The 23,441-nt window shown below is 51.2% G+C and overlaps 1 protein-coding gene across 2 annotated transcripts; it reads right to left on the bottom strand.

The window, feature by feature from the left end:
• Window positions 1-202: 202 nt before the first annotated feature.
• On the bottom strand, window positions 203-23,300 carry TMEM143 (transmembrane protein 143). 2 transcript variants are annotated; one of them, XM_075993203.1, is made up of 8 exons: window positions 23,146-23,300; window positions 22,531-22,771; window positions 21,048-21,133; window positions 9,703-9,897; window positions 8,729-8,859; window positions 7,616-7,895; window positions 1,838-2,027; window positions 203-1,319 (listed from the first exon to the last, which is right to left on the bottom strand). In XM_075993203.1, exons 1-8 carry the CDS (start codon window positions 23,182-23,184, stop codon window positions 1,105-1,107), a joined length of 1,377 nt encoding a protein of 458 aa, XP_075849318.1. In that variant the 5' UTR covers window positions 23,185-23,300; the 3' UTR covers window positions 203-1,104. The 2 variants fall into 2 exon arrangements, with proteins under 2 accessions (XP_075849318.1, XP_012609802.2); XM_012754348.2 differs by having other exon boundaries at window positions 21,048-21,152; window positions 23,146-23,168.
• Between the last annotated feature and the right edge of the window lie 141 nt (window positions 23,301-23,441).

Consider the following 23,441-nt stretch of genomic DNA (forward strand, 5'->3'; position numbering starts at 1 on the left):
GAATCAGGTCCTTCTAACATTCTCCTCTGTGACCCTCTTCTTTTGCTTTATGAACCATGAACCCAGCCTCTCTCTAGGGCTACAGCGCTGTCTGGGATTTGTCTACATGCATTAGTATCCCCCACGAGATCCAGAGTCCCTTCTTTCCAGGGTTCTTCTGATGCCTTACCTCCAACTCCTGCAGCCACTCCACTCAACCAGATTTATTAAACATGATTTATTCCTTTAGGAGAGGGGACGGGAGAAATTGATAGACCAATAAATAATTGCACAGACCACTAGCGGCGGGGAGATCCAGACCGAGGTAGTTTCTGTAGAAATGGTGAGGGACCAGGGCAAGGAAGGCACCTGAGGTTGTTGGGAGCCTGAGTGGCAGTGAGTCTTCGGGCCAGGGTGGTCTCTGTTTCCTCCAGATCCACAGATGTTACCTGGCACAAGGTTCCCAGCCCCTTCAGCCTGGACACCCTGATCAGCAGTTGACCAGATGGCCCGCCATATAAGCAGCAGCAATTTATAGAGAAAGATCAGGTTTCCTTTAGAAATTCCAATTGGTTGCTTCCCTGCAGCGACAACTGGCTGCCCAACGTTGATAGTGCCCAACAGCCATCATTGGTTGTTTGCCAGAAGGCAAAGCTGAAGGGCTTTCCAGGGCTGCGGGCTGGGGCCCGCCTTTGTGCACATGATGGGCGGTTTGCCCGGAGCAGGCTAAAAAGACAATGTTATAGGAGTATAGCCTCAGGAGAGCACAGGATTAACAACCCTAATTGGTGGTTTGTAGAACCCGCAGCTGAACAGCTGTGATTGGCGGACACATCCTCAACTAAACTACGTTTGAAAATCTACGGTAAAGGTGGGTCTAAGAAATGGGCCAGAAGCAAAGCTAAATAGCTTTGATTGGCTGTTCATTAGAAGGGGCGGGGCCAACAACTGCTGGCTGCTTTGCTGATTGGCTGCTTTGCTTAAGCATACGGTGTAGCAAAAATAACTGCCTGTCAGTAATGGGAAGTCAGAGGCATAGTAACTGTGATTGACAGCTCGTCGTGAAGGAGGCGGGGCTTCGTTCCTAGCCAGGTGGCTGGGCCGGGCCGGGCAGCAAGGTTTCAGTCAAGGGTTGTTACTGCTGGGTGCAGCCTGGGGGAACTCGGAAGTGACTCTGGCCAACGGGTCTAGTCTGGGGAAACCCGGGGGTGGGTACAACCCCATGCTGGGAGTCAGAGCTTGCAGGTGGGCCAGGGCCCGAGTTCCGTTGAAGGCCACGTCACAGCCTGACTGGGCCAGGAGCCAGTTCTCCACCTCTGACTGGAGCCACTTGGAGGTCTCTGCAGGCGGAGGGAGGCAGGTGCCGTGAGATTAGACTAGGAAGGACTGGGAGGGGCCAGCGGAGAGGGGCATGGTTTGGGAGAAGCCTAGGGGTACACTTGCGGCTAGGAGGAGAGTGGAACAAGACCTAGAAGGCTCTAGAGGGCCAGAAGGCTCCGCTCTGGGGCTCTCGATTGGACTCTGGTTCAGGTAAAGGTGTGGCTCGTGTAGGGAAGGGGACCCCCTGGGGCTCCCATAGGGAGCGGGGCAAGGGTACTTGTAGGGAGAAAGTGGGCTCATATAGAGGAAGGATTATGGGGAGGGGTATGCCATGGATCCAATACCCCCAATGAGGCTGAGGTCAGAAGAGGGAGGTCACACCAGGAACCAAGATCGGAGGTTGGAATCGGGGATCCTGTCCGCTGAGAGGTGAGGTTTTATTGCATATCGGCCAGGTTCACCAGTGGAACCTGGGGGTGAGGAGGAGGCTTCGCGGGGACAGGACCCCCTGGTGCTGGGTTCCAGGCCCATGTCTTACCTTCCGGCGGGCCGCCCTCGCCCTGCGGCCGCCGGGCCAGGAAGCTGTGCGCCAGCAGTGCTTCCTTGGTGTGTTCATCCTGCGCGCGTATGGCCAGGGCGCTGAGCAGCTCTGAGTTGTTGGACGTGCTGCGGTAGTACAGCACGTGCGCCAGCTCCAGCGCCTGCGCGCTGCGCCGCTGCCCGAACATCTGCAGGCGGGACTAGCTCAGGACTCGAGCCCACGCCCACACACACCCCTGGGTCACCCACGTGGCACGCCCTTCCCGAACAGTCCCTGGGGGAGGCGCGGGGGCTGTTGTAAAACACAGCTTCCCCCAGCACTACCCAGACCTCTTCAGAGAGGGTCCCCGGGGTTGGGGTCAGAGGATCTGTATTTTTTTTTTTTTTTTTTGAGACAGGGTCTCACTTTGTTGCCCAGGCTAGAGTGAGTGCGGTGGAGTCAGCCTAGCTCACAGCAATCTCACACTCCTGGGCTCAAGCGATCCTCCTGCCTCAGCCTCCTGAGTAGCTGGGACTACAGGCATGCGCCACCATGCCCAGCTAATTTTTTCTATATATATTAGTTGGCCAATTAATTTCTTTCTATTTATAGTAGAGACGGGGTCTCGCTCTTGCTCAGGCTGGTTTCGAACTCCTGACCTCGAGCAATCCGCCCGCCTCCGCCTCCCAGAGTGCTAGGATTACAAGAGGATCTGTATTTTTAACACACACGGTCTCACCCCAGTGGCTCCAAGGCCACCAGCCCCACCTAGGTAGGAAGACTACGGTTTTTAGCAACCGCTGCTGCATTGGTTTGCTCATCAGAGCCACGTATTAATGGATCTGCTCAAAGATTTCCAGATGTTACGAGTTTTAGCCTTAGAAGATTTTGTCACAATAAGTTCTTATCTTTTATAGACATATTACAGTGTGATAAGATGATAAGTCTAGTATTTGCTTCAAAACTATCCAATGGTGGAGAAGCGGGGGTCTTTAGACAAAATCCCATTAATCATTGATGCTAGGTGCTGGCTGCATGGGAGTTTATCATACTATTCTATTTCTGTATTTGTTTGAACTTTTCCACAATGAAAAAAGGTTTAAAATATTAAATTGTAAGGAGAAGTGGAGGGGGAGGAGGAGGTCTGGGGCCCAGCTGTCTATTGGCTGCACTCTTCCCCAACTTGGCCCCTCCTTGCTTGGACCCAGTTCCCATCCGTGGCATGTCTAAGGAAGAGAAGTGAGAGCCCACCAGTGTCCTCTGGGCTCACAATGAAAACCTGCACCAGGATGCCTCCATTTGTACACAAAATGAGGTCAAGGCCACTGGATCCTGCCCCAAGTATGCCCCTACCAGCTGCGAGTCCTTGGCTAAGACCTAAGTCCTGGGGTAACACTGTCTGTAAAACAAGGTTGATGCCAGGGAAGGTTCCGTAAGTCAGTACACAGTTAATAAGACACTTGGAACTGAGCCTGGCCTCTCAAAAGCACTTAACAAACATTAGCTAGACTGTGCAATCGTCGTCCACAACCTGTGCTGGGTGCCCATAGAGCGCTGCCTGTCTTACATCGAGGACGGAGGTGAAATGCCTCTGAAATCAACACACCACGGAAAATTGCTGAAATGGCTTGCATGGTACCAATGACACGGCTGTGTGTGGACTGTACCTTCTTCTTACGAGCCCAGCACAGTCGGTTTATGTCCCTGCATTGGAACGAATTGCCATTTCTTTGGTTGAGGGCAAGATGCAAGAATAGCTTGCTTTAGGGACCATCTGATATGAAAAACATATTAGGTTTTGTGTTTATGTCTGCCAAGCTTATGGAGTTGAATCCCCCCATGTTAAAAGAGCAAGTCATGCCACTCCATGGCACACAGGTGAAGCCAAATGTCTCCCTGGAGAGGGGTCACCACCTGCCACTTGGATGGTCCCTTCAGCACAGCCCACACTGAGCACAGCACCTCCCCCAGCCCATTCGTTCCTCCTCCCCTGGGATATGTATCTATTGCAGTCCCACCATCTACTCAGTGTCAGGCCAGACCCATGACACTGTCCCTGCTCCCTCCTCACCAGCCTGTCAGTCCCCAGCCCCATCCTGCTGTCCACTGACTCTCTCAGCCCATCCCCTCCTCCCCAGCCCTACAGCTCAGCCCTGGCTCGGGCTTTATCCTCGCCTGCCTGATGCATCACCCTAGCCTCCTCCCTGGCCTACGTTTCTCCCCTCCAGAGCTGACCCGGCCCCTGCCCTGCTCACAGCCCTCACATGGCTCCCCAGTGCCCTCAGAGAACCAGGCTCCTTGACAAGGCCCTCCCACTCACCTTGTGCTCCTCCCCTCTGAATGCAGCCCACAGCCAATAAGCCAGGTGCTGCTCTCTCAGGCCTCCAGGCCCTGGAACAAGCCAAGTCAGCCCTGGTGTGTTCTCAGAAAACACTCACTGCCTCATCCCCAAAGTTCAGGGTGAACGTCACTTCCTGTGGATGAGCCATTGTGTCCTCAGGTTCCTGCAGCATCCACTACGTCCCTTAGGCACTGCCTGTGTGTGTCCGGGGCCCCCACACCTCTCCCTCCAGGGCAGGATCGGGCTGATGCATCTCCAGAGTGAAGTTCAGCAGCCCTCCCCAGGCTGCCCCACAGCAGCCCTAACAGCTGGGCTAAGGGACTCACAGTGAAGCCCGGGGTATAGTGGAGCCCACAGGGGCATCACCCCTGCTGGGGCCATCTGGGAAGGCTTCCTGAAGCAGGCAGCCTCTGAGCTAAGGGTAAGGGGTAAGCAGGGGTTGGCCAGCCCAATGAGAGGGAAAGGACATTTCAGTCCAAGGGAACAGCATCTGCAAAGGCACAGAGTGAGGGGCAGCGGGGCCCGGAGGTCAGGGGAGGTGCCGCAAGCATGTTGGTGGAGCTGAAGCTCAGAATTTGAGCTGAAGGATTGTGTCCGAAGAAGCTTTGGAAGCAGGGTCCCCAGTACCAGGCTGTGAGCAGGGGAAGAGGTGGGGAGGGACAGGCCAGCTCTAGGTTGAGTGGGGGATGGGCTGAGGGGGACAGTTTGGAGGCTGGGAAGAGGGCTTGAGCAGGGGCATGCCAAAAAAAGGAGGACACGGGGCACGGAGACTCAGGAGGCAGGAATGGCACCCTGGGGGCCAAAGGGTTGGGGGGCAACGGAAGGCAGGGGTCTAGCCAGTGACTGGAGGGACAACAGGCCATCCATAGATGGGGAACTCAAGAAGAGGAGGAGGTTGGGGGAGACTCTGCGCTGGGTGTGGCTGTGGCAGTGACTATAAAGGGCCCAGTGGGGAGGGCTGTCCCTGAGCCACCTGGTTGGGACAGTAGAGAGCTGGTTGTAGAAACCAGACACAGGAGCTCTTTGAGGGGAAGAGAAAGGGGTCCTGCAGCAGGGGTCTGCTCTGACCACCTGTCCCAAGATAAAACAGGCAACTCGGGAGGAGCAGGAGTGTGGGAGGAAGATGGACATTGGGCTCAGTGGGGCTCAAGTGTGTCCAGGGAACAGGAGGGGGCAGGGGTTTGGGGATGGGTAAATGGGCTGGGAGGGAGACTGGAGAGGACCCACATTTAAGGGCTGGGACCTCAGGCCAGGGTATGGGAAAATATCTAATGAATGCACTAAGTTAACTAGTGAGCTGGCTTTTTGTTGTTTTAGTTTTTTGGGTCTTTTTTTTTTTTTGAGACAGGGTCTCGCTATGTTGCCCAGACTGGTCTTGAACTCCTGAGCTCAAGGGAGCCTACAGCCTCAACCTTCCCCAGTGGCTGGGATGACAGGCGTGCACCATCATGTCCAGTGTGAATTGGGTTTTTTCAACTGGGCTTTTCAGAGACTGAAAGGCTCCACAGACCCCCTAGGGCCACCGAGGGGTGGGACAGATAGTCCACCCTGAGCCTAGACTCAGTGTTTCCTCCCTAGAAGGGCTCAACTCCCCTTGCTGGCCCCCCTGCCTTTAGTCCCGTTCCTCCCCTTCCATGGTCACCAGAGTCCCTCCATGCTTACAGCCCTTCCAAGGCTCCCTACTGCCCTGAGGATGAAGTCCAGGGTCCTCTGGGCATTCGAGGCCATCACCACCCTCCGGGGCCCTATCTCTCTACCCTGCATCCCGGACTCTAGTCCCGCACGATACACCAAGCTGTGCTCACTGGTCCCTTCTCTGCCAGCCTCCATCCTCCCCTTTCAAAGCTTCACTCAGATCCTCCCTGAGCCCTGGTGCCGGGCAGGAATCGCTCCCTCCCCAGCCCTTCTCTTGGCTGAAGCCTCCTAGCACCTCACAGCCAGCACAGCCTATTATCTGAGCGATTTATTACCAGTCTTCCTAAGAGCCTGTCAGGATGGCCGAAAACAGCTTGAAAACCAATGAGCCAGTAGGTGAATGATCGGGTACAACAGATGCCTCACACCAGTCTACACTCCTGGGGTCAGTGCCAACCCTGGGGAGGAATCAGTAAAAGGCAGCTCCTCCCGGCCGACTCAGCCTCAAGACAGGGCACGTGGTTTGGCAAGGAGGACACGAATTGGGTATCAACTCCCACTTGTGCCCTCGGCCATGAATCCTTGGGTGGTGACCAACCTGTGCAACTGTTTAAGGCAGCCCTGCACTCACATGTAGCAGAATCAGGGAGGGAACTTGTTAAAAATATAGTTTCCTGGGCCCTAGTCCCAGAGTTTCTAATTCAGTCCATTAGGGCTGAAGCCCAGGAGGCTGCATTAGAAGCCAGCTCTCTCAGTGATAATGATACCCAGTCAGGATGGGGACTCAGGGAACAAACAGCCCAATTGGTAATGATAATAATAATAATAATCATGATAATAGCCAACTCTCACATAGTACTTCCTGTACTCTGCACGAGGCTCTGTTCTCAGCACTGTATGCATATTAATTCATTTAGTCCCCACAATGACCCCGTAAGTTAGGTCCTATCATCATCCCCACTTTGCAGATTCTGGAGCAGAGGCACAGAGAGGTTAAGCAACTTGCTCAAGATCACACAGCTAGAAGACAGTAGAGTTAGATTCAAATCCGGGCAGTCTAGTTCCACAACACACACCCTTCACCACGTCACTAAAGTGCCCCTAAAGCAGGTGCTCAACGAGCTGTTAGCTCTCATGTAACACCCACCATGAGCCAGGCACTGTGGATTCACTTACTTCATGCTCACAAATAACTCTACAGGGCAGATCTCATTAGTATCCTCATTTTCCAGATCAGGAAACTGAGGCAAAAAGAGACTAAGAAACCCACCCAAGGCCAGGCGTGGTGGCTCATGCCTGTAATCCTAGCACTTTGGGAGGTCAAAGCGGGAGGAGCACTTGAGGCCAGGAGTTTGAGACCAGCCTGAGCAACACAGCAAGACCCCATCTCTACAAAAAAAAAAAAATAGAGAAATTAGCCAGGTGTGGTGGTGCACACCTATAGTCCCAGCTACTCGGGAGGCTGAGGCAGGAGGATCACTTGAGCCCAGGAGTTTGAGGTTGCAGTGAGTTTTGATGATGACACTGTACTCTAGCCTGGGCAACAAAGCAAGACCCTGTCTCCAAAAATAAAAAAAAAAAGAGAGAGAGGGAGAGAGACAGAGAGAAAGAAAGAAAAGAAAGGAAAGAAAGAAACCCAAGGTGTGTCGAGTAAATGAGGGAGGGAAAGAAAAATGGAAGGGAGGAAGGAGGGGGAGGAAGGAAGGACGGACAGCACAACACAGAAATAATGCATGAAATAAACAAAAATATAGGTGGCCCGACCTGTCTGAACACCAAAGCAGAGGGACACAGGAGGCAGGGTGGGGTGGCCCACTCACCTTGGAAGCCCGCAGGCCCATGAAGAGGGCAAAGAGCAGCAGCAGCAGGGACGTGGCCACCTTGAGGTCCGTGAGCACCACCATGCCCACATTGACGAAGAACACCACGCCGGAGACGACCAGCGTGAGGTTGAGCAGGGCGCGCTGCAGGGTGGGCGTGCGCACCTTCAGCTCCGGCAGCAGCTGCTCCAGGCCCTCCAGCGGCGTGTCCTTGAAGCTCTTCAGCACTAGGTGTCCTTGTCTTGTCCGGGCAGCCAGCACCACCCGCTTAAAGTACCTCCTGACGGACAGAGACAGCGGCAAGAGCAGGATCAGGACAGCCCCAGGGAGACCCTCCAACCCCAGCACGCTCTCTCTGTCTCTATAGCCACACAACCGTTTTAATAGCTGCTTAATAATGGTGGGAACGGAATCAGAAATAAGTTGTGTCCAATAACAGGGGATTAGTTAAATAATGCAGTCCCTGTCATTGGACATGTACATTGTTCATTCTTCAGAATACGGACTTTTCTCTCTGAGCCTCAATTTTCCTTACTTGGGAAATGGGGAGAACTGTCCCCACCCTTTCTCTTCCCCTGGGAATTGTAATGCTCACTTTCCCTTGGGAAGAAAAGGCAGCATTTGGATGAGTCACACCTCTTTATTTCTTCTTCTTTTTTTTTTTTTTTTTGAGACAGAGTCTCGCTTGTTGCCCAGGCTAGAGTGAGTGCCCTGGCGTCAGCCTAGCTCACAGCAACCTCAAACTCCTGGGCTCAAGCGATCCTACTGCCTCAGCCTCCTGAGTAGCTGGGACTACAGGCATGCGCCACCATGCCCGGCTAATTTTTTCTATATTTGTTTTTAGTTGGCCAATTAATTTCTTTCTATTTATAGTAGAGACAGGGTTTCGCTCTTGCTCAGGCTGGTTTCGAACTCCTGACCTCGAGCTATCTGCCCGCCTCGGCCTCCCAGAGTGCTAGGATTACAGGCTTGAACCACCGCGCCCGGCCCTTTTTATTTCTTAACTTCCCACCCAGGCCCCAAACACCCAAATCCAGACACTGACCAGTCGGTCCCCTTTCATCTCCAACCTTGCTCCCTCTCACTGCAGGTAGGGAGCAAAGGGGGCCTCACCTCTCTACAGGGGGCCTCCTGGTGAAGATGCCACGCTTGGAGCCCACGCTGGACATACGGGGCATCCGCCCGACTCTCTGGCCCAGGGCCCAGAACTGCATATAGATATACTGATCCAAATTTACTGTCACCTGCCAAGGGAGGATGAAGGAAGCAGAGGCAGCTGAACACAGGTGGGGATGTTGCGAGCAGGATACCAGAATTAGATGCCCCTCCATGAAATAATTTCCCCCCCTTTCCCTATTTATCACCATTCAGTGTCTAGGCGGGGCAGCCACATATGGGTGTTCATATTGTATATTGCAGGAGACCACACCATCTAAGACAGTGCTATTCACATAGTAATCTTCTTTATTACTACATTTCCTAGAATCTAAGACACTCCCGCATAAGGGTGCACCATCTGAGACGGCACCATTCACATGGTAGTCATCTTTATTACAATATTTTCTAGAAGTGAAGGTACCACTGATTTTAAGATACTCAATTATTTTACAAAGCAACTAAAAAAGAAAATGTGTTGCCAATTAAACCATGTCACACCACCACTTGTAAGTCATATCCCAATTTCAGAGATGACAAAATATGACTTTAGAAAAAGTACATTTTAAAATCACTAAAATGTGGAACTTTGGAAGATTTTAGCATTTGTATTATAAGTTTGTTGACTTTAAGGACATTTTGTATTATCTATTATTTTTGTATTAGTTTTGTATAATCTATTATTACAATTTTCTGGCAGATGGTGATAAAGTCTCTAGTCCTAAGAAGATCCTTATTACACAATACTTTTCCAACAGGTGGCAGTGAAGTGACCTGAGAAAGTGGTGCCTTTTTCTAATTTACTAAGTGTGCCACATGGGCTCATGTCCTGTGCCCAGGACTACAACTCCCAGCAGCCCCTGCCTCCCAAAGGCTCCACCCACCCCCAAAGGCCCCCTGGGAGTTTTGGTTCTCCTTTGGAAAGCAGGTACCTGGACCTGGTCCTCAGGGTGGTGGACCACCAGTGCATAGGCCAGGGCGTCCTCGGAGAGCGGGGAGAAGTTGGCCTGGGCCAGCAGGGGCTCCAGAGCCCGAAGCACCTGCTGCTCATTGGACAGACGCTGGGGGTCTGTTAGTGACGGCTGATCGAGGGTCTCCCTGTCAGGGTTGATGGGGTCATACAAGGCCTGAGAAGAGTCACAGAGGAAAAAAACGGGCTGGGTCACAGCATGAGGGATTATGGGGACATTTAAGAATGTTCCTTTCTCTTTCCTTGGAATGACAGGGTACCCCCAGGGCTTGATCTTGGGTCCTCTTCCTTTTTCTCTCTTCGAACTCGCCCTAAGTCGCCTTGCATTCCTGTGCCTTTATACACCGTCTCTGTGCAGATAACCACTCAACTCATGCCTCCATGTGGACCATTGTCCCAGAACTAATATCCACTTCCAGTGCATGAGCACATGTTCTTCCCCCTTCCTCCCACAGTGACAGAGGTGAAGGCAGACACTGGGATGCCCAGGGAGAGACAACATTTCCCAGCCTGCCTTGAGGCTAGGCGTGGCCAGGAGACCAGGGTTTCACCTGAGGACTGTGAGCAGAAGTGACAAGTGACGGGGCCACATTTCCTCTCACTGTTCACTCCCCTGGATGTCCACTCTTTCCTTGTTCTGCCAGCTTAGAACACTGTTTTCCCCACTGTATTGTAAACATTTTTAAGTTTTCTGGATATTACAATGTTTTGACATCTTTTTTTTTTTTTTTTTTTTTGAGACAGAGTCTTGCTTTGTTGCCCAGGCTAGAGTGAGTGCCGTGGCGTCAGCCTAGCTCACAGCAACCTCAAACTCCTGGGCTCAAGCGATCCTCCTGCCTCAGCCTCCCGAGTAGCTGGGACTACAGGCATGCACCACCATGGCCAGCTAATTTTTTCTATATATATTAGTTGGCCAATTAATTTCTTTCTATTTATAGTAGAGATGAGGTCTCGCTCTTGCTCAGGCTGGTTTCGAACTCCTGACCTTGAGCAATCCGCCCGTCTCGGCCTCCCAGAGAGCTAGGATTACAGGCGTGAGCCACCGCGCCCGGCCATGTTTTGACATCTTAAACTTTTCAGGCTGTGGTGAGACTGTCCCTCACGGATCTAGCCAGTTAGAGACAGCAAAGGGCCCAGACAGGAGCATGTCTTTGCTATGCAAACTAGCCAGTCCAGAGCCAGACCTCCTCTGTCTGGCCCTCCTCCCCCAGGAGACAATACTCCTCTGTGGGGATCCTCCCAGGGCCAGGTGCCAGGCCACTGGGGACCACCCCTGTAGTCTGCGGTTTAAAGCCCAACAAAATTATTCAAACTAGCCAATCACAAACTTCTCCCTACCTACCTTGCTTTTCCCACGGAAACTCAAGAAAACCCCAGTGAAGGTTCTGACCACCCTGGTACCTTTCCCACATAGCCCCGTGTGGCATACTTCCTGTCTCCAGGACCTGCGAGTATAATACATTTGGCTTCTTCCTGAGCCTTTCCTTGTCTCCTCTAGTGGCTGCACCTGACTGACCATCTCATAAAAGAATACAAAACACCCACGACCCAGTTTTGACCATACAGAGATAAAGACAATGCAGAGATTAAAGGACAGCAGAGCAACAAGATGGAAGGAACCTGGGTCCCAGAATAACCTCATGGGCAAGAGAGCTGCCCATCCACCCTGGCTCACTTACCCCAGGACTATTAAGTGGGAGAGAAAAAAATCCTCTACCTCCTTTAAGCCAGTGTGTTCTGGTGTCTATTCATTAGAGCAGCTAAGTCTTTATACTAACTAAAACGAACTTCCTACTCAGTATTTCTTTTTGGGTGTCCTAATCATCTCCAATCCAACATGTCAAGCTCACAGATCACATTCCCCTACCTCCAACCCCAACCTTCCAACAAAACTATAATTCTGGATTTTCTCTCCTAAACCCATTCCCCTCAACTATCCCTGGCCTTTTCCCTGAACACCTGACTCTTATATCCAATTATCTCCTTGACATCTCAGATTGGTTGACTGATGGCCTTTCCTATCTAACATGGCCCAAAGAGAACACGTCACCCGCCCCCACAACACTCACACACGCCCCTTAGTTGTCTGCCTTTGGGGATGGCACCACCATCCAGGCAGATGCTCCAGTTGGAAACCTTGGCAGCACCCTTAACTCTTATCATCACCCCCACTTCCAAGCCTTTGGCAAGTTCACCTGCCAGCCCCCCAAATCTCTCTTGAATCCACCGTCCTCTCCTCGGGCTTCTGCTCTTCCTGCTTTGACTCCTGCCACTTCCAAACCATCATCCACATGAACTGAAAGAGCTTCCTGAGACCACGAACAGATCCTGTGCTCCGCCCTCCCCCCCCCCATGGTTTCCTACTGCATTTGGAATAAAATCCAGAATCTTCCCATAATCTTCAAGGTCCCTCACAAACTGGCCTCTACCTTGCCCACCTCATCTTATGTAGCTACACACCCACTGCCCAAAATTGCTTAATGCATAAAGAAAAAGTGAGTGTGCAGTTGCCTAGACTACTTTACTCATGGAGAGACTGAGTCTCGGGATGACACAGAACTTGTCCCAGATGATACAACAAGCCTCAGGGGGAAGTCACCCCTCTAAGAAACACGTCCTTAAACCCAGCCCTCTGTGTGTCTCCTTCTTAAGGAGAGGCAGCCTTAAGAAGCAACCTGATTGGGAATTAGTGAAAGGGGAGGTGGGAGGAATGGCCTGGGCCAGGGCCTCAGAAACAACTGAACAAGGGGACCGTGATGCACAAGAGAGTTGAGCTGAGCAAAACCTCCTCTGAACTAACTCCCAGGGTCAGGCTGTGCTGGCTGAGGACAGGATGTGAGCCCAGTGCTAAGCCCCATACCCCAATTCTTCAGCCCAGGCTGGCAGAGCACTCCTACAGCCCCTATCCTGGGACTTACGCAGTGACCTTGAGAAATTCCATTGCCAGGCTGAGCTGCAGCCTGAGACTGAGGGAATCTGAGAGCTGGACGAGAAAGAAATCTGCATCCATCAAATGTCCGATTCAATGCCAAATTCTCTTCTGGACTTCACATCCTCCCAGGGCTTCAAGCCAGAAGCCTGGACGTCGCACGTGATCCCTGCTGCTCCCTCCCCCTCACACAATAACTTCTGCCAATTCCACCTCCAGAGCTGATCAGCACTTTAGCCAGCTCCCTCCTCCCCTCCAGCCCTGCCCCGGCCATGGCACCATCGCTTCCTCCCACCTAGATGAGCCCAAAGCCTTCTCAATGGTCTCCCCAAATCCCATCGGACCTCCCTGCCAATCTGTTCTCCACACAGCTTCCAGGGAGATCTCACACAATGACAGCAGTAATAACCAATGACAATAGTGCACGCTTACGTGGCACTTACTATGTGCCAGGCACGATTCGAAGCATCTTACATGCAATGGTAATATTTTATCCTCATTTACAGATATGGAAGCTGAGGCACAGAGAGGTTAACTGCCTGAGGTCACATAACCAGGAAGTGGTATATCCAAATTACAAATCTGATCATGTCAATCTCCTACGAAGACCCTTCCAAAGTTTCTGCTGCCATCAGGAAACAGGACCACACTCCATACTAGGGCCTGCAAGGCCCCACAGGGACTGACATCACAATCCCCTCAGTCACTCCACACCGGGCACACTGGCTTGAGTTCCTCCAGCCACAGGGACCTTGCACATGCTATTGGGAAACTCTCCCTGCCCCCCTCCCTGCCCCTTTCCCCTTTCACTGCTGAATTCTTACTCTTCTGTCATATTCCAACTCCATTATCACTCCCAAAAAGCTTTCCTCCACTCACCAAGCTGAGCATGGCTGCCCAGTGTGGTTGGGCAGGATGTGCACTGCACAAAGGTACCAGCTCTAAGGGGCACCATTATAGATGCTGTAGACCTATACATACAGCATGACAGTCACTATTCAGATGGAAATAAAGGGTACAGAAAAGCACCATCCAATAGAACTTCCTGCAATGATGGAAAAATTCTAGATCTGCAGTGTTCAACAAGATCACCACTGGCCACAAGTGGCTACTGAGCACCAGAAACATGATGAATACAATTGAGAAAGAAAGGCCAGGTGCAGTGTCTCATGCCGGTTGTCCCAGAACTTTGAGAGGCCTAAACAGGAGGATCACTTGAGGACAGGAGTTCAAGACCAGCCTGAGCAACATAGTGAGACCCTCTACAAAAAATTTAAAAGTTAGCTGGGTATGGTGGCTGGGTTGGTAGTTCCAGCTACTCGGGCAGCTGAAGTGGGAGGATTCCTTAAACCCAGGAGTTTGAGGTTACAGTGAGCTATCATTGCACCACTGCACTCTAGCCTGGGTAGCAGATCGAGACCCTGTCTCAAAAAACAAACAAACAATTGAAGAAGAAAAATTTGTATTTTACTTTAATTACTTTAAATTTAAACAGCCACATGCAGCCAGTGGCTACCATACTGGATAGCACCAGCATAGAGAAAGGGTAGCCTTTTTCTACTTTGCCCAGGACCGTGCCCCTCGCCTTTACAGCGTAAGTTTGTTTGGCCATTCCCTGGGGACAGCGTCTGATCCACGACCATCCCTACCGCCCAAGCTTAGCTCCCTGAAAGCAGGGCACAAGCCTGAGTTCACTCCTCAATGAAGCCCCGGCACCTGGCACCCGGCCCCACGCAAACATCTGCTGAAAGAATGAAAGATTTAATTGGGTCTTCGTGGTGACCGCTGCTGCCATTTTCTATTCTCAAGCATCCTCTTGGGGACCTCACGCACCATCTGTCCACTGAGGACTCCCAGATGTCTGTCTCCAGCCCAGACATCTCGCCTGAGCTCCAGATTCACAGGGCCAAGAGCCTGCTCAGCATTTCCATGCAGATGTCCCAGGGGCCTCTCAATGCCTCTACCAGGGCGTCCTCTCAACCCCCCCCCCATGTCCCAAACTAAGGTCCTGCTCCCTCCCCAAATCTGCTGCTCTCACCATCTTCCTCATCTCAATAGAGGCCAACTGAGTTCTTCCAGGGGGTCAGGCCCAAGGCCTAGGGGTCATCCTGCATTCCTCTCTTGCTCACATTAACCAGCGAATGCCAACAGCAGCACATTCGAGATAGATCCTGAATCCCACCACTTCTCACTCCCTAGTCTGAGCCACCCTCCTCCTCTGGACGGGTGCAGTGGCCTGGCCTGGATGCTGGGTCTCCCTGCTCCAGTCTTCACCCTCAGCCTGCTCCCCATATGGCCACTAGAGTGTGCCTGTTTCCACCTAAAGCAGCTCCTGTCCCTCCTCTGCTCCCTGCTCATTCAGTCAAAGCAAAGTCCTCACCAAGTCTTTTTTTTTTTGAGACAGAGTCTCGCTTTGGTGCCCAGGCTAGAGTGAGTGCCGTGGCGTCAGCCTAGCTCACAGCAACCTCCTGGGCTCAAGCAAACCTCCTGCCTCAGCCTCCCAAGTAGCTGGGACTACAGGCATGCGCCACCATGCCTGGGGGTCTCCCTCTTGCTCAGGCTGGTTTCGAACTCCTGACCTCGAGCAATCTGCTGCTCGCCTCGGCCTCCCAGAGTGCTAGGATTACAGGCATGAGCCACCGCGCCCGGCCCTTCACCAAGTCTTATAAGGCCCTGCAGGAGCTGGTCCCGGTTCCCCCTCTGCCCTCACCTCCAGCCCTCTCCCCCTGGCTCACCCAGCTCCAGCCCCACAAGGCCTCCTTGCTGTTCCCCCTACACACTGTGCACACTCCTGCCACAGGGTCTTTGCACTTACTGTTCCTCCTAGCTCCGCACAGCTCACTCCTCACCTCCTTCAGGTCTGTGCTCCAATGTCACCTCCTCAGTGAGGTCTTTCCTGATTACCTTACCTAAAACTGCAAAACACCTTCTGCCTTGCTTTCTTTTTCTCCTTAATTAGGTTTGCCAAATTTAGGGGAAAAAATACACTCATCCCTCAGTGTCTATAAGGGGTTGGTTTCAGGACTCCTTGGGGATATCAAAATCCTCATATGCTCAAGTCCCTGATATAAAATGGCATAATATTTGCATATAACCTATGCACATCCTCCTGTATACTTTAAACCATCTCTAGATTACTTATAATACCTAATACAATATAAATGCTACATAAATAGTTGTTATACTGTATTCGTTTTTTGTTTGTCTTGGAGACAGGGTCTCACTCTGTTGCCCAGGCTTGAGTGCAGTGGCCCAATCATAGCACAACGCAGCCTCGAACTCCTGGGCTCAAGCGACCTCCCCACCTCAATCTCTCAAGTAGCTAGGACTATAGGCACACATCACCATGCCCCTCTGATTTTTTTATTAATATTTTTTTGTAGAGACGGAGTCTCGCTCTGTTGCCCAGGCTGGTCTCAAACTCCTGGGCTCAAACAATCCTCCAACCTCAACCTCTCAAAGAGCTAAGATTACAGGCATGAGTCACCATGCCCAGCTCTGTATTGTTTAAGGAACAATGACAAGAAAAAAAAGTCTGTACATGTTAACTAGAAATGTAATTTTTTTTTCACAAATACTTTTAATCTGTGGCTGGTTGAACCCATGAATGCAGAACACACAGATATGGAGTGCTGACTGTATAAGACACCCAGTTACAACTGAATTTCAGATCACCAACAAGCATTCTTTTTAGTTTAAGTATGTCCCATGCAGTATCTGAGGACTCTATTGCATGGGATATACTTATACTGTACTAAAAAGTTACTCATAGTTTACCTGTAATTTAAATTTACCAGGTATAGCAGGTTGAACAGTGTCCCCTAAAAATTCATGTCCCTTCAGAACCTCAGATTATGACCTCATTTGGATGAGGATGGAATTAAGGTAAGGACAGAGATGAGATCATACTAGATTAGGGTAGGCCCTAAATCCAACCAGATTTAGAGGCAGAAAAGGACACACACAGACACAGAAGAAGGACACATGATGATGGAGATAGGGGTTGAATTGATGTGTCTACGAGCCAATGAACACCAAGGATTGCCAGCAGCCACCAGAAGCTGGGAGAGGCATGTGGTGGCTCCTCTCTCAGAGCCTCCAGAAGGAACCAAACCTTGACTTCGTACCTTTGGCCTCCTGACCTGAGAGAATAAATTTCTGTTGGTTTAAGCCACCTAGTTGATGGTCATTTGTTAGGAAATGAATAAACTAGACATCCTATACTCCTGCGGTCCCCAACTCCCAGGCCATGGGTGGATACCAGCCTGGCTGGGAACCAGGCCTCACAGCAGGAGGTGAGCAGTGGGCAAGCAAAGCTTCATCTATATTTACAGCCGCTCCCATCACTCACATCACTGCCTGAGCTCAGCCTCCTGTCGGATCAGCAGTGGCATTAGAGTCTCCTAGGAGCGCAAACTCTACTGTAAACTGCACATGCGCGGGATCTAGGTTGCTCGCCCCCTATGAGAATCTAATGCCTGATGATCTGAGGTGGAGCTGAGGCGGTGATACTAGCCCTGGGGAGCGGCTGCAAATACAGATGATCATTAGCAGAGAGGTATGACTGCACAATAAATGCAATGTGCTTGAATCACCCAGAAACCACTCGCCCCACTCCCCACAGTCTATGGAAAAATTATTTTCCATGAAACCAGTCCCTGATGCTAAAAAGGTTGGAGACCGCTGCTGTACTCTGGCAACCCTACCCTTAGATCTGAGCACCTTTTAACACATTTGACTTCTTTACCTTGTTGCTGGTCTCTGCCATGCTCCCCACTGTGCCCCAGGACCTGGGACCACTGGGGAGACACAGTAGGTGCTCAGTAAATATTTACCAAGAGAACACAATCAATGAATAAATAATGAAAAAAGGGCCAGAGAGAGGTCACCTGCCAAGGTCACCAGCACTGCTAGTGAACAATGAAACTGGCGTCTGAACTGGGGCTGTTCTGATTCTTTCCCTGCCCAGGCCACTTCCTCAAAGGAGTTAGGTCATCGGCAAACGGTTGTGAAGTGGGCCTCTTTCACGTCCACTGCCTCCCCTCTGTTACCTCAGCGCTTCTGTTTAAAATCTCCTGCCTCAGACACTATATATCACTATATATATATATATATATATATATATATATATATATATATATATCTTTCTACATTTCTACCTATTTAAATGTCTATATAATAAAATGTGTTTTGCAAAAAACTTCTAAAATAGAAAAACAAAAACAACCCCAACTCCTGAGGCTACAGGAAAGGGGGCAGGTCAATGGGCTCAAATTGCAGCTTCACCACTTGTGACGATGTGACCTTGGGCACGTCATGGGTCCTCTCGGACCCTCGGTGTCTGCCGGTGCAACCAGGCTGATGGCAACTGCCTCTCAGCACTGCAGGAAGGAGTTAGAGCCTGACCCAGAGTGAACACTCAGCAAGGAGGTGCTGTGATGGCCACGTTGCTGTGGTTGTTATTATTCAAAGCAAAAAGGGGAGCTGCAGAGGGCACTGCTGGGTGAGCTCAGTAGGCTGGAGGTGTCCAAACCCTACGTATTCCAAAGAAAGGACTGGCCCTTGGCCAGCTCCTTCTAGGCAACCTCTAAGTCAGGGGTCCTCAAACTTTTTTTTTTTTTTTTTTTTTTGTACCAGAAGCAGCAAACAGAAGTCCTCAAACTTTTTAAACAGGGGGCCAGTTCACTGTCCCTCAGACTGTTGGAGGGCTGTTGGAGAGTGCGGTGCACATTCCACACATGCGCACTGTGGGCCGGGGACGAGTTGGTTGCTAAGCAGGACAGGCAGCGGTGGCAAAAACACCCGGCGGGCCGGATAAATGTCCTCAGCAGGCAGCATGTGGCCCGTGGGCCTTAGTTTGAGGACACCTGCTCTAAGCCCTTGGAATGTCCTGCCTGATAAGAATGTCTTAGTTTACCTGGGGCCTTAGGCCACTCGGTATCAATTTGATCCCTGGAGGGGCTGAGACTAAGGTTAGCTGCCATGCCTACATGACTGATGTCAATAAAAATGCTGGACAACAAGGCACGTGTGAGCAACCCTGGTTGGCAATACTTCTTGCATGTTGTCACATATCTTTGCTGGGAGAAGTAAGCACTGCCCAGATGACTCTACTGACAGAGGACAGCTGGAAGCTCACACCTGGTCTCTCCTGGACTCTGCCTCATGTGCCTTTTTCCTTTGCTGAATTTAGTCACCATCCCTTTGCTATAATATTAATAACTTGTTATAGTGAGTGTAACAGCTTTTCTGAGCTCTGTGAGTCCCTTGAGTGAAATCATTGAACCTGAGGGTGGTCTCGGGGCCCCCCCAACACAGGCAGGTTCCTGGGAGGTGGAGGAGGGGAGAGCTGAGAATTTGCCTTCCGGACACCACTTTCCTGGAGTTCTGACTCTTTTTGGATGCTCCTTATTTATGCCTCTTACTGGTTCCAGTTCCTCTTCCTGATTTCTCAAGGCTGGTGCCCCTCAGGATTCAGTCCAAGGCCTCTTCTCTTCTCTGTCTGCACTTGCAAAGAACTGAATGTTTGTGTCCCCCTAAAATTCATATATTGAATCCCAACCCCAAATGTGATGGTATTTGGAGGTGAAGCCTTTGGGAGGTAATCAAGTTATGAGGGGGGAGCCCTCACGAACAAGATCAGTACCCTTATGAGAAAGACCCCAGAGAGCTCTCTTGCCCTCTCCTGCCTTGTGAGGACACAGCAAGAAGGTGCCACCTATGAACCAAGAAGCAGACCCTCACCAGACATCGCATCTACTGACACCTTGATCTTGGACTTTCCTGCCTCCAGAACTATAAGAAAGAAATATTTCTCAAGCCACTCAAACTATGGTATTTTTTGTTATAGCAGCTTGAACAGTCTAAAACAACACTAATTTCCTTGGTGATCCCATTTAGTACCATCTAGAGCCTCCCAGAGTGGACTCTCAGCCCAGACCTCTCCCTTTACCTCCAGACCCACATATTTGAGTCCCTCTCTCTACCTGGCTGTCTCACAGGCAGCTCAAATTTCTACACCCAAAACTGAGCTCTCAGTCTTCCTCGAAGATCTCTCTCCTCATCTTGCACCCATGGGCTTCCACATCTCAGTAAATGGTAGCTCCATCCTTCAGGAGGCTCAGGCCTGAAGGATGGAGGCACCCGGAGGCACCCCTGACTCCTCTCTATCCCTTACTGCGCCACCCCCACAGCCAGGACACCAGCAAATGCCAAAGCCTTCCAACACAACCCGCATCTGAACACTTCATGCCACTTGCATTGCTGTTACTCTTGCCAGAGCTTTCACTGTCTCTCACCTGGATAAACATAATAGACTCTTTGATAGGTCTCCTTGCCTCTGACAGTCTGTTCCCTACGTGGCAGCCAGAGGAATCCTGATAAAACTAGCTCAACCCACAGCCCTCCTCTGTTCAGAGCCCTCCTACGGCTCCAGGCTCACTCAGAGTCAAAGCAAAAAGTCCTCATTGTGGCCCGCAAGGCCCAGTGCAATCCGCCCCTATTCCCTCTCTGTGCTCATTTCCCACCCTCCCTGCTCACTCACTCTCCTCCAGCCACAGTGGCCTCCTCACTGTTTGTTCCTCAACACTTCAGGCCCACTCTCACCTCAGGGCCTTTGCACTTGCTCTGCCCTCTGCCTGGAACATCCTCCCACAAACATCCATCAGGCTGGTTTCCTCTCCTCATGAAAGTCTTAGCCCACCTATCACCTCCTCAGGGAGCCCTTCCTCAATCACTCTGTCTAAAACAGGCCCCCTATCCTGTCCCTCTTTATCCTGCTACTCTACTGCATTGTTCTGCATAGCACTGACCACTATGGGTCATCCTATTTTACTTATTTATTTATTTATTTTTATTTTTTTTGAGACAGAGTCTTGCTCTTTTGCCCAGGCTAGAGTGCTGTGCCATCAGCCTAGCTCACAGCAACCTCCAACTCCTGGGCTCAAGCAATCCTCCTGCCTCAGCCTCCCGGGTAGCTGAGACTACAGGCATGTGCCACCATGCCCAGCTAATTTTTTTATATATATATTTTTAGTTGTCCAGATAATTTCTTTCAATTTTCTTAGTAGAGATGGGGTCTCACTCTTGCTCAGGTTAATCTCAAACTCCTGAGCTCAAACAATCCTCCCGTCTCGGCCTCCCAGAGTGCTAGGATTACAGGCGTGAGCTACTAGCCCTGGCCTTTACATTTATTTTATTTCTTGTCTCCCAGATTGGAAGATGTTGGCTCCATGAGGGTGTGGCTCCATGTGTCCCATCCACTGCTGAGTCCCCAGTGCTTAGAACAGGGCAAGGCTCCAAGTAGGTGTCAGTGAGTATGTGCTTAATGAGTGGTTGAGCAAACAAGTGCCATTGGGCCAGAGGGGCCCTGTCCTCACCTGCAGCTGGGCCAGGATGTGGTGGTAGTGGTACAGGGTGCAGAAGTCCACATGGGTCGAGAATGCCTCCAAAGCCGCCTTCTCTGCTGGACTCGAATGGAATTCCTGTTACCTCAGGAAGCAAAACTTCTCTGTAGGCCTTTTCCCTTTTCCCATGGGAGGAATTCTTTCCCTGGCAGCCCATACACATAATCAGAACTCTTAAACAAAATTTAAAACAAAATTTTAAAATTTTGTTTTGGTTGGGGGGGGAATGATCAATTTTACTGAGCAAGAAACAGAAGCAACCCAATATAGTGAAAAACAGATGGCTGAACTCACCAACATCCACACAATGCTTATTGTGTGCCAGGAACTGTTTGCCAGCATGATATCATCCTCCAGAGGATGCAAGGAGGTGGAAGGAATTATAACCCCCATTTCTTCAGAGGGAGAAACTGAGACTCAGGAAAGTCACTTGCTGAGGGCCACAATGTCCTCGTGAGTTAACTCCAATCTAGGCCTGCCTGACTAAAGAACACACATATTGAACCATTTCTTTGTTTCCTTTCTCAGTGCCCTGGGTAAATGTCTTCACCTCTTGAGCCTCAGTTTCCCCATCAGCAAGAGGATCACAGCCCCCTTTCTCAGAGGGTGAAAATTTGATGAGATTATATGTGTCCATATATATACATCAGTGTTTATGTGAGTGTATATTTACACATGCATGTGTATCAAGTCTAGCACAGGACTTAGCACATACAGTAGGTGTTCAATAAATATTAAATGGATGAACAATAATCTTCAATAATGACAGGTATGGTGATGGTGGTGGGGGTAAGAGCTCAAGTTCTGGAGCAGGACCAGGACTAGGGTGAGGTGAATACAGCACCCAACTCACTCTCAGGGTTGAGCAAATGCCTCACTCGCCTGACCCGAGTCCTGGCCCACCTCTGGAGTCTGATCACTTCGTTTCAAGTCAGGCTGCTATTCTGTGGCCTTGGGTAACTCACTTTTCTTCCCTATGTTTTAGTTACTTTATCGGTAAAATGAGGATGACGGTGGTTCTCTTCTTACTGAGTTGTTCTGATGATTCAATAATACATGAAAAATGTTTGTCACTGTGCCATAAAGAGCTCAAATAGTATGATAATAATTATGACTATAGCTTTGTGACGATGTAGATACAATTAGTAGGTAGTAGAAACAATAATGATAAGGATGATTATTATACCCATTTTACAAAGGAAAAAACATGCCCCAGGGAGCGCCTGTTCAAGCCCACAGAACATTCCTGAGTCAGGAATGGACACTTCATCTGCATCTCAGAGACCTGCCTCAGCTTTCCAACTCACCTCGAGCCCATTTGTGACTATGAGGGGACCAGAAACTACAACTCCCAGGAGGGGCCAGGGCAGCCCTCTGCAGCACGCAGGGGGCCTGCCACCGCGGAGCCTGCCGGGAATCGTAGTCCCCAGGCTCTCGGACCCGGGACGGGCAGTACCTGTATCAGGAGGCGGAGCAGCTGCTCCTTGGAGAAGGGGATGAAGCGCTCGCGGTACTGCTGGGCCCAGTCGCGGGGCTCCGTGGGGTTCCACATCTTGCGATACTCCCCCATCTTGGCCGCCAGCGACGACAGGGCCCGGGGGGTCCCAAGGAGCTCGGGCAACAGGGGCCCTACTCGGACCCTGGACCCCCATGCCCCCCGGGTCACATGCAGCATGGCCAGACCCTTTCCCCAGAGCCTAAACCAGAGAGAAATGGGCAGGGGTCAAAGGTCATCAGAAGGAAAAGCGCCTTCTCCACCTCCACGTCCCGCCCGCTAGGGGACGTCCCTACCTCAGGCTGGGCGCAGAGCCCATCCGCCCGTCTGGTCTCGTCTTGTCGCCCCTCCTGCCCGTCCCCTCCCACACTGCTCATGGGGCCTGGGTCTCAGATAGGGGCCAAAGGTCTTAGGCTCCGCGGCGTTTTGCAGGCCCAGAGATCCTGTAGTCGTACAATTGTTCAGGGTCTACACGGCGAAGTGGATCTTAGGAGAATTGGACACGTTCAGAAAAGCTACCTAGGAGGTGCAGGGCCACCCTCCCCTGGCCATGCAATTCCCGACTCTCTCCCTCACCTTAGCCAACGCTGGACTGTCATTGAGTCTCCTACGCATGTGCAGGAGGGTCCTGGGCCCCCGAGGTTTGGCTTCAGCCGGCAGTACAACGCATGCGCAAAGCCTGGCTCAATGAGAGCAGTACATTTCTCCCCCGCCTCCCTATCCCAACTGTGCATGCGCCGTCTGCGGGCCTTGCCCCAGCACCAGCCTCATTCGGGCGCAGCGCATGCGCCGCAGAAGAGTCTCCTTGTCGGCTTGCTTCAAAGGGAAGGGGCAGGGCGCGCGCGACACTCCCTAGAGGGATGGGGCGGGGC

Source organism: Microcebus murinus, chromosome 16 (assembly GCF_040939455.1).
Source record: "Microcebus murinus isolate Inina chromosome 16, M.murinus_Inina_mat1.0, whole genome shotgun sequence".
NCBI classification, from domain to species: Eukaryota; Metazoa; Chordata; class Mammalia; order Primates; family Cheirogaleidae; genus Microcebus; species Microcebus murinus.